Source organism: Cucurbita moschata, unplaced genomic scaffold (genome assembly GCF_002738365.1).
Source record: "Cucurbita moschata cultivar Rifu unplaced genomic scaffold, Cmos_1.0 Cmo_Scf00044, whole genome shotgun sequence".
Taxonomy (NCBI): Eukaryota; Viridiplantae; Streptophyta; class Magnoliopsida; order Cucurbitales; family Cucurbitaceae; genus Cucurbita; species Cucurbita moschata.
Window position 1 is genome coordinate 1830174 of NW_019268560.1, and position 10987 is coordinate 1841160.

Consider the following 10987-nt stretch of genomic DNA (forward strand, 5'->3'; position numbering starts at 1 on the left):
CCTAAAAAAAAAAAAAAAAAAAAAAAAACTAAAATAGTTAGAAAAATTATTACATATATAATTATTATTTTATTTAAGGTTTCTACGATGTAAGTTTATCCTAAATTGTTAAGAATAATTGAAAAATATTTTAATAAATTAATTTTTTACTTTTAAAAAATAGAGACTAAATTAAAATATATATATATATATATATATGTATATATAATTATATGGTAAGCAAACATATATATTTTAAAATTAATTTAGTTTCACGAGAATTCATGGACCAACTTAATCCATAAAATTTTTATATATTTGAACCTAAGCCTACATAACCCAATCGGAACCGTACAAGTTCGATTGGGTTGATCGAGTTTTTCAGGTCATCGAATTTGAACACCCTACTTATTAAAATGAAAATAAAAAGGTCGAAGCTCGATTACACAATGTTTTCATGAAATATACATCAAAACCTTATATTACAACATAGAAATAATCTTCAAAATTTTTAGGATTAATTGTGATGACCCATGCTCGAGATTCAAATAAGGACTCGCATACCCCTCCTTAAGAATGAAGTTTCTATGATTGAGCCACCGAAAAAAAATGTGCACCTTATTGATACATATAGTAACTTTCATTTCATTTAAGCTTGACTACTCTCATTCGAATCAGTTATCCGTCTTTTATTCGTGTTCACGTTATTAGAAAATCTATTAATTAAAAATTATTATCGTTCGAAATTTAAATTTAAAAAAAAAAATATTAAAGAGAAAACTTGGTCTCCACGTTGGTTGAAAATTGAAGTAAAGGATGGATTTCAACCATTTAGGTCAAAGTCAAAATTTTCAAATTTTCATAACAAAACAAAATTACAATGGATAATTAAAAAAAATCAATTTTCAATTTTGATTAAAAAAAAAAGATAATTCAGGAAAATCCATAAATATCAAATTCAAAATATTTTATCTTCAAATAATATTTTATTTTCAAAATTAAACATTAATTTTATTAATTTTCATGGCCTCTATTTATTCTCTAAATATTAAAATTTGTAATTATATTAGAATTTAATGTGGGAAAAATCTTTATTATTAATTTATTATATTAATTATTACTCACGTACTGTGACGGGACAATTAAGTAAGTTAAATCGACTAATTTTTAAAGGTAGTTAAAATAGTTTCAATAAACACAAAATTAAAAATTTAAATATGAGGAGGTAAATATATACATAATTTCTAAAAAATTTATCGCAAAAATAATAATTTAAAATAAAATTAAGGGTGGGATGGTAATTTTGTTTTTAATTTTATATTTTAAAGTTTTAAAAAGGTGTTTATAATAAGATTAATTTATAAAAAAGAAAAGAAAAAAAAACATTCCTAAAATAAATATTTTGAAATCGGGGGAAAAGGGAAGGATTTTTGAAGAAAGAAGGGAATAAGAACGAAAAAGAGGGGATTCGAAGGTTTTGTATTCGATCCGTGAATTGAAGCAGAGATGCTTTCTCCTTCTTCTTTATCTCTCTCTTCTTCTGATCGAATTGCTTGAATTGCAATCCAAGGCTTCTGAGTACATTGTACGATACATATCACCGCTGTAACACCGACCATTGAATCGGTAAACCATACTTGAAAACTCTTTTTGAATTAGATTGAATTGCATTGAATTAGGTTGAATTGAATTTGGATTGGATTGGATTGGATTGAAGTGAATTGGGGCGCAGAATCACGAGCTCCAACGAGCCGCATCAAAAATCAGCCTCGTTTCAGTTCTTGGCTGGTTTCGATTTCACCGCTTTCCGTTAAACCGCGTGCTTTTAGCGGGTTTTCTTTCTCTCTCTTTCTCTCTCTCTCTCTGTGATTTTTTCTTTCTTTAACCTTTGATTCTGTCAGGCCCTTATCTTCCCTTTTTGTTTCTCTGTTATTTTTTTTCCCTTTCATATCAGAATTCTCAAACAAGCGATCCATTCTGGAAACTACCTCCCATTTATTCTTCCTCCTGCCTTATTTACTTGCTCCTTCCGCCATTAATTCTCTCATTATCTGTTCTTATTACTATTCCATATTACGTTTTTTCGTAATTAACTTTAGAGGAGAGAGAAGAAGGATTGCGGGTGCGGTTTCGGTTTTGGTTTCGGTTTGGGGTTCAATTCAACCTCAGCCCCTTTAAGGCTTTACCCTTATTGAGGTACCCATTTGTTTTTCTTCTCTTTTTTAACTTTTTGTTTATTTATTCCGTTTCTGTTTATTTCTGTTTCTTTTTTCGTTTTTCAATTCAAGCTTCCTGTGCAAACAATGGATTGCGTTTAACCTATGCTTTCCTTTCTTTTCGTTTTTTTTTTTTTTTTTATATGATGGGGGGTTTCCTTTTCCTTCCATGTATACTAATGAAATCGTTCTGATTGTCCGTTTCTTCCTAACCGAACAATCTCCTTTTACTGGGTCAAAATTTGTATTTAATAATATTATCAACCATTTGATGTCAATATTCTGGGTAATCTTTTGGAATTTTGGAAACTGGGTTTCGATGAACGCATGCAATTGATTATCATTTGGGTTTTCTTTTCTCCGATTGTTCTTCGAATTCACTCGTAATTCTTGAGGGTGTGAGTTTGTAAATCAACCCATTTGCATCCATTGAAGCTTTTGGTTGAGACAGTCGACATATATTCCTTCCCGGAATGCTTTTCCGTTTGTAGCTCTCTTGAATCGAGGGTAATCACTAGATTTATTAACTTCTGTCGTGAATATGATATGTGATTGCTGCAGATAGCTTAATTAGGCACATGCAGACCTTCTTTTCTCTTATTATTTCGCAGATTTTCATGGTTTTGCATACGAGTTTTAATTTGCATGTGTGGTTGATGAATTAGGTTTTCTCGTTATTGCAGCCTATGGACCAGATTAAATCGAGAGCAGATTCTGAGGCAAAAGGGGTGAGATTTGTGATTTCTTCTTTTGATATTGAATGTGTGATGGAAATTTATCCTTGTTGTTTTGGTAAATAAGCATCGTAAATGTACGCTATTAGCATCTGACCTTTTGATTGCACAGATCTTCTTCTCCTTCTATTCTAGAATACAATTTGTAGTTTTTTCTCATTTAACTTTTGTTCTCGAATTTTATTCTGACTTTTGTTTGTTTACCTGGTGATCATAGGTTTACTTCTTGTTGGTGATGTTTTTGTAACGACTGATTTGAATATTCTTTTGATAGCCTGAGCCCTGGGCAGTATAAACATATATTTTTTTTCAGTTATCAATTTATTCACTAGGAATCCAAGTCGGGTCATGATCTCATAGGGATCTGTATTCGATAATTTCAAACTTATAAATGATTTCACTTGATTGTCTTCAAGAACCTGTTATCAGGAAACTTATTAATTTAGATGGTTAGTAGGTTTTGGTTTTCTGTACATAAGGTCCAATTATTTGTTTTTTGCTCTCAGAAAAAGTTCTGTGGTCTTATTCCTTTTCTTCTGATTGTACTAGATTGGCTATGCTGCATTTCTTTTATTTTTACTTTGTGACTTGTATTCATTTTATTTGAAATATTGATGGCCTTTTGTTTAATCTGTCACACTGTAATACTTTCCCTGCCCTATCGCTAGGAATGCGTTTTTGTTTAATTAGTAATGTTATTATTATTTTCCTGATGGAAACCAATCATTAAGAATAAATGAAAGACTACAAAATAATAATAATAAATAAATAAAAATAAAAAGGGGCATACAAAAACAACCGATTTTTCATTGGGTGACTATTTTGTTTATTTATTTTACCTTTCTCTACCATTTCATGGTTTTTCAATTTTTGAGCTAATTTCTGTTCTGGATGTCCACGTGTTTTGTTGTGCTAAGCTAGACATATATTTAAGAATTAATACATTATCCTTTCTCACTGGAGTTTTCTTTTTCCAGGATCATTCTTCTAAGAGCAGTCATAAAAGTAACCAGACTGCTGAGAGGTTGGGAAGTCCTCAGCATCAGAAGGTACATAACTTTTGCACCATTTTTAGATGCTGTGGCAATTGATTAGCCACAAAACTTCAGTAATAAGTGGAGAATGCATGATTTGGATTAGAGCGATAACCTGTACACTCAATGTCCAATTTAAATGCATTTCCTTTGGTGGGTGGAGTCTGTGCCTTCGGTTTTGTTGGTATTAGTGATTTAATTACTTTGAACAGAATCTGAGGTAAGCTAACACTACAATTTTTGCTTTATTGGTCTTGGCCACACTTTAGATGCTGGGATTCAGGAACCCCTTTTTCTCTCATCTGTTTGCTAGCTTCTTGGCCAGTTGATCTTTTTTCAAGTTATTCATTTGTCTCGATGTGGGGCTCTTCTAATTAGCATTCTATTCCACTTCTTCTTAGACACTTCTTTATGACAGAGGCTAGAATTATTTGTTCTTATGCAATCATTGAATTGTTGTTGAGAGCCTTGCTACATTTATTGTTGAGTTGTTTCTGAGCTTCTTGGTGCAGTTCCTTGGCTAGGTAGTTTTGCGTAGTATTTTCCTTCCAGGGTCACATTTTTCTTTCTTATATAATTTACTTATATATTATGATTGATGTGTGTGTATCTTGTCCAAAAAAATTTAAGTACCATTTATCAGCAACTTCTTCGTCATGTTGCAGATTTCAGCTAGATGGGAACCGGATGAAGCATGCAGGCCTTTAATTGATGAAGCGCCTGTATTTTATCCTACTGTTGAGGTAATATCCTTTATTAGAAGAAACATTTCACATGCTTCTTTCTTCTTTTTATTTATTTATTATTATTTCTTTAGCGTTTGTATCTGGGGCATGATTTATGGTTGAGCTTTGTATTTCTCTTTTACGCTCTTGTTAATCCACTTTTAACATTCACTAGGAATTTGAAGATACACTTGGATACATAGCTAAGATTCGTCCTCAAGCAGAATCTTATGGTATATGCCGGATTGTCCCTCCATCTTCTTGGAATCCACCATGTGTTCTCAAGGAGAAATGTAAATGGGAAAATGCCATGTTTTCTACTCGTATTCAGCAAGTCGATTTGCTACAAAACAGGGAGCCCATGAGAAAGAAAAGTAGAGGCCGGAAACGCAAGCGAAGGAAGCATTCCAAAGCTGGTACATCAGCTAGGATCTCCAATCTTGGTGTAGAAGCAAATGCTACTTCCGAGTCTGATGAAAAATTTGGATTCAATTCTGGGTCAGACTTCACACTCAAAGATTTTCAGGCATATGCAGACTATTTTAAGGAATGTTATTTCGGACTTAACCAGGGCCGAGAGGATTTAAATCTTGATATTGAATCTAGCAAGAGACAGGAGCCTTCTGTGGAGGATATAGAGGGTGAATACTGGCGGATAGTTGAAAAATCTACAGATGAGGTTGAGGTATAGAAATATTGTTTTTTTACTAGTTTTTGTCTTTCTTAAATGTTTGCACGTCAGTGAGTACACTGTTTTATTTTTGCATGCTAATCACTGTTTTATTATGCCACATTACAGGTTTACTATGGAGCTGATATAGAATCAGGAACATTTAGCAGTGGCTTTCCCAAGGCCTCATCCCTGGTAACTGAAGGAAGTTCAGATCCGTATGTAAAGTCAGGTTGGAATCTTAATAACCTCCCTCGCTTGCCAGGTTCTGTTCTGTGCTTTGAGGAAAGTGATATATCCGGAGTTCTAGTGCCATGGCTTTATGTCGGAATGTGCTTTTCGTCATTTTGTTGGGTAAGTTTATCTTCTTTTTTTAAGAAGAGCCGAGGCCTCTCATCTTCAGTTTTCTTTTTGTTGAGTGAAATGTCTTGTCAAAAGAAATTGCCATCCACCACCTCTCCCTTTAGGTATCTTATTCCTAATATCCATCTGTTCTTCCATTAACTTTTAAATATGGACAATAATTTGTTAAATATTGACAATGACAGCCTAGTCTTTGTATCAGCTTGTTTAGTAGCAAAGACACTGAAAAATTAATGCCTTGTAGTTATTTCATATCTTTGACACCAGTAGAAATCTATAGGTTATAGAAGTACGTATGGTCATGATGGAAGCCATACAGCTTTTCGCATATTTATCACCTATTGCATCTTTCTCTCTTTAGTAATAAAATGGATATTGATATTTAGTACAGTTGTTTTTTGAGCCTCGGAAAATGTTGACCTATGTTGTATGAATAATTTAATATTTTCTTCTCAAAAGTCATTCCAGGTTTTTTGTTGTGATTTTTTTCCAGCATGTTGAAGACCACCACCTTTACTCTTTAAACTATGTGCACTGGGGCGATCCAAAAGTATGGTATGGAGTTCCTGGAAGCCACGCATCTTCTTTAGAAGCTGCAATGAAAAAACATTTGCCTGATTTATTTGAGGAACAGCCAGATTTACTTCATGAATTGGTAATTTGATCAATTTATTATTTTCTTACCATACTAGAATTAACTCCACAAACATAAACATAAACATCTCACCTTAGTTGCAAGTTGTTGAAGTGTTGGTTTGTTATCGTCCAGTCTTAATGATACATCCATATAGTTATCATTAAATTGTCTTTCAAATAGTTCATATTCTCGGGACATATTTTCCATCAACAGTAGAGTAATGGACCTTATACATACCTAGTCCAATTCATTGGATGGTTTGGGACACCTGCTGTGACTTCAATGTTGTATAGCGGGAATCATGAGTCCCCGTCCTGCCTCTTACCTCATTTATTCTCATGGGGATCGGGACGGAGATTCCCTTTGGGGAATTTTTTTCCGTTTTTATTTCCATATTTTTAAAAAAAATATCCTTTCAAAGAATTTTTTTAATGGATAACTTCCATTTTCCAATATAATTTCTACTCAAGAAAGGGTAAAACATCCCAATAAATCTAGTAGTATTTCATAAGGAAAAATATAGTATATTGTTTTGCATAATTTCTAAAAATTCAAATTTCAATATTTACCAGTCTTCAACCTTTATATAGATATACTCATATTTATATATAAAAGTGGGGTGGGGATTGGGCCGGGGACGGGTAATGTACTCCTTGTTAGCTAATGAAGAGTTCTCTCCCTGCTCCCTCCCCTATTATACACACTGTTCGGGGTGGGTCCGCCTGAAGCCCTGGTCCTGTGAGTTAAATAGACATCTCTAGTGCTATATGTTCTAGCTTTCTACTTTGATGTGGTCAACTGGTGTACTTGCAAACTTTCTGTCAAATCTTATGACTTTTTTTTTTGCAACAGGTCACTCAATTATCTCCTTCAGTACTCAAATCTGAAGGAGTGCCTGTGTATCGAGTGATCCAAAATTCCAGGGAGTTTGTTCTTACCTTTCCCAGAGCATATCATGCAGGATTTAATTGTGGGTTCAACTGTGCTGAGGCTGTGAATGTGGCACCGGTTGACTGGTTGATTCATGGGCAAAATGCTGTAGAACTTTATAGTGCGCAGCGACATAGGACATCACTTTCACATGATAAATTATTATTTGGTTCAGCTCTGGAAGCTGCCAAGGCCCTTTGGGAGATATTAGTTCTAGAAAAGAGAACTCCAATTAATCTACATTGGAAAAGTGTGTGTGGAATAGATGGAGATCTTACAAAAGTGATCAAGGTAAGCCTTTCTTTCTCTTCCTCCCAATATCTTCTGTTTGCATTTGCATAGTCTATATGAATTTGGCTCTGATTAAGCTGTATGGCTTAATAATTGATTCGTGTTGTAATAAAACGGGTGTTATCATGTCAAATATTCACAGACAAGGGTGAAGATGGAGGAGGAAAGAATGAGTTGCATTCCAACTCATATGAAGTTGCAAAAGATGGAAAGTGAGACTGATTGCAAAAGTGAAAGAGAGTGTTATGCCTGCTTCTACGACTTATATCTATCTTCAACCTCATGCAAGTGTTCTCCTGATCGGTATTCATGTCTTAAGCATGCTAGTAACTTTTGCTCGTGTCCAGTAGGTGAGAGGTGTGTGCTCTTTCGCTATAGTATAAATGAGTTGCACACACTTGTCGGAGCATTAGAAGGGGGATTAGATCCAATTAAAGAATGGGCCTCAAGCTACTGTAAAATGGAGAAGGATGATGAGTCTGTAGCTAAGGTGGAGTTGGGCAGCAGATTGATTGAAAAACCATCTTGGTCCCCAAAAATAATGGGTAAGCTAAAAAGAACAGACGTCCCATGCAGTTCATCTAGTCATGCTTCTTCAGAAGTAGTGCAGTCACAGTCTCATCGTGGATCACTTAGCTTAAATACTTCCCACCATAGTTCAGATAGTCAGAATGACATTGTGAATAGTGAAGTCGTGGTGATAAACAAATACAATAAGGTGGGGCAGGAGTGCTGCATTGATTTGAACGTTGATATAGTTTCTGATGAGAACGGTAGTTGTGGGCTCCACGAATCTGATAGTAAGATAATCCTTGATTTGAAGGAAACTTATCCTTCAGTGTTTGAAGAAAAATACATTTGTAAAGCAGCACATGAATCAGAGTCGACGGAAATGGATATTGATCGTGTAAACACCCCTCCGGTTAATTATTTCTCTTCAAGTGTTAAAGATGATGTGAGAACGAGCGGATCTAATGGTAGTAAGTTGTTTGGAGTCGATCTTTCACAGTCGCAGTCTGCCTTTTCATCCAACCATTCCTCAAAAGTAGAAACTCTAAAACACTTGGATAAAAGGATACCATCTGGGCCAAGTTCTCCTTGCAAATTGGTTCCTTTTATTGAACCTATAAATATTGGAACAGTTATGTTTGGAAAGCCTTGGCACTGCGAGGAGGCCATATTTCCCAAAGGTATTACATAAAATTACTTGACACCACCAAATGATTAGCTTTAGTTCCTAATGCAGAGGGTTACCTTTTTTAATATCTTTTTCTTTGACTTCTTCAGGTTTTAGAAGCCGAGTTAAATTCTTTAGTGTGATTAATCCAACTAGTATTGTTACCTACACATCAGAAGTTCTTGATGCTGGGCTCCTGGGACCTCTATTCAAGGTCAGTCACCTCCGCTTAGACGATTTTAAGTTTCAAGATTGTTTTCCTTGAAATGACAAAAGTCGGCGTTTACTCTGTGCCTTTGCCAGTTCATGTTGAAGTGTTAATAGTTCCTTTAACATGCTTTTCTATATTTAGTAACAATTTCGTGAGTTTCTCTAATTATTCAGTTTGTTCTCTAAAAAACTAGCACTATAGCTTTTCCAGGACAGAGTCTCATTTAGAGAGCTATAAGCAAATTGGTTGTGTATTAATTGTTCAATCTGTGGAATTGTATTCAGGTGACCTTGGAAGAATCCCCCGGTGAAAACTTCACTAATACCTCGGCAACCAAATGCTGGGACATGGTGGTACAGAGAATAAACCAAGAAATCGAGAGACAGAACCTTAGATTGGGAGGAACACTTCCTTTGCATCTTTTGAAGGAAGTTAATGGATTGGAAATGTTTGGATTTCTTTCACCTCATGTTATTCAGGTAGGACCTTGCTTAAATAGCTTCAATCAAATTTATCTGTTACCTGGACAAGATCCTTGATGTTTGATGTCTGTCCTTTCTTGGTGCATTGCAATATCGTTTGGGCCATCGGATCGACATTGTTTTCATTCTCTGTTAACGATTTGCTTCAAATTTCTTATTTCAGGCGATCGAGGCTCTTGATCCCAACCACCGGTGTAGGGAGTATTGGAACCACCGGCATCATGCAGTACCCTCAAATTCAGGTGACAACACTAACTGCAAAAATTCTGCTTTAAGATTAAATTTCTCTCGGGGCGAAACAAGTGCAACAACTTTTGATATCAATAGGGAAGAGGATGAAAATGTCAATGCAACTATAGCAGTGCAAGGGCATCATCAAAGTGAAGAATTTCGGTCAGTATTAAAGGGGCTGTTGAATAAAGCAAGTCCTGAAGAATTGAGCGTGCTGCGGAGCATATTCTGCACAGAATTGCAAACACCTGAATTGAGAGCAGAATTTGCAGCACTGATCAAAGAGAAACAGGAAAAGTGTAGATAGTTTAGTAAAAGATATATAGGTGTCATCATTCTTTCTAATTCAAGCTTTAGCTCTTTCTCGGTCAATTATCGAGTCTATTCTCTCTAACGATTCCTAGCTTAGACTATGCGACAAATTAAATTATTCTGCTGTCTGAGATATATGCTATTCAGCGCCATCGACAACAACGATTACAATATGATTGGCGCTGCTCTCATCGTAGGAGATTCTGCTAATTTTGCTGACTTGTGTAAGTGTCTGTCTGTCTTAGAGTTGCATTTACTAGTGTAGGCAATTGGTTTACCAGAGTCCAGAGTTTGTGTGTTCTTCTATCTTGATTCAAACTCAGAGAGCTGAATTATATCAGGAATCTGTGACTTAGATCCCACTCGGTGCTCTGTTAATGGTAGGAGGAGGATTGGTATTGATGAGAGTCTGGTACCCCATTTTTTGACCAATGTTCTTTTACTGAACAAAAAATTTGCTAGGTGTTGTGTGTAAATTTGACCAGTTACTAACATTTTACCTGAATCTGTTTTAGTATACTAAACATAATGTTACTTTACCACTAGGGTATATAACCCAAACACTCTGAGTGTGTTCTTCCACTTTTAACTTGAGCTGTTTAACACTCATCCATGGGATGATCATATTCAATGTCATCTTCCTTTCAGGTTTGTGCATTCAATTTTTAAGACTTTGTATTAAGGAAGGAAACTAAAAAGAAACTGGAATTTCATTGATAAAGTGACAGGTACACAAAGAATGGAAGGGAAAGCTAAAGGTCCAAGCAATAAGATTTGTAAAGCTATAATTTAAGTAGATGGTGGCTTGGCTCCGATCATGCACTTTTGGGAGGAGTCCTCCATCTTCAAGATGATTCTTCTTTGAATAAGGTTGACCTGGTCAACATCTTTGAATAAGGTTGACCTGGTCAACATCTTTGAATAAGGTTGACCTGGTCAACATCTTTGAATAAGGTTGACCTGGTCAACATCTTTGAATAAGGTTGACCTGGTCA

General features: G+C 35.1%; 1 protein-coding gene across 11 annotated transcripts; it reads left to right on the forward strand.

Moving 5' to 3' along the window:
• The first annotated feature begins 1391 nt into the window (after positions 1–1391).
• Positions 1392–10534, forward strand: LOC111434177 (lysine-specific demethylase JMJ18-like). 11 transcript variants are annotated; one of them, XM_023071532.1, is made up of 13 exons: positions 1392–1605; positions 1697–2175; positions 2879–2923; positions 3907–3978; positions 4629–4706; positions 4864–5373; positions 5488–5712; positions 6215–6376; positions 7211–7579; positions 7722–8769; positions 8867–8970; positions 9252–9446; positions 9613–10534. In XM_023071532.1, exons 3-13 carry the CDS (start codon positions 2882–2884, stop codon positions 9985–9987), a joined length of 3180 nt encoding a protein of 1059 aa, XP_022927300.1. In that variant the 5' UTR covers positions 1392–1605; positions 1697–2175; positions 2879–2881; the 3' UTR covers positions 9988–10534. The 11 variants fall into 11 exon arrangements, with proteins under 11 accessions (XP_022927300.1, XP_022927301.1, XP_022927305.1 ...); XM_023071533.1 differs by having other exon boundaries at positions 1712–2175; XM_023071537.1 differs by having other exon boundaries at positions 2079–2175.
• Positions 10535–10987: the final 453 nt, after the last annotated feature.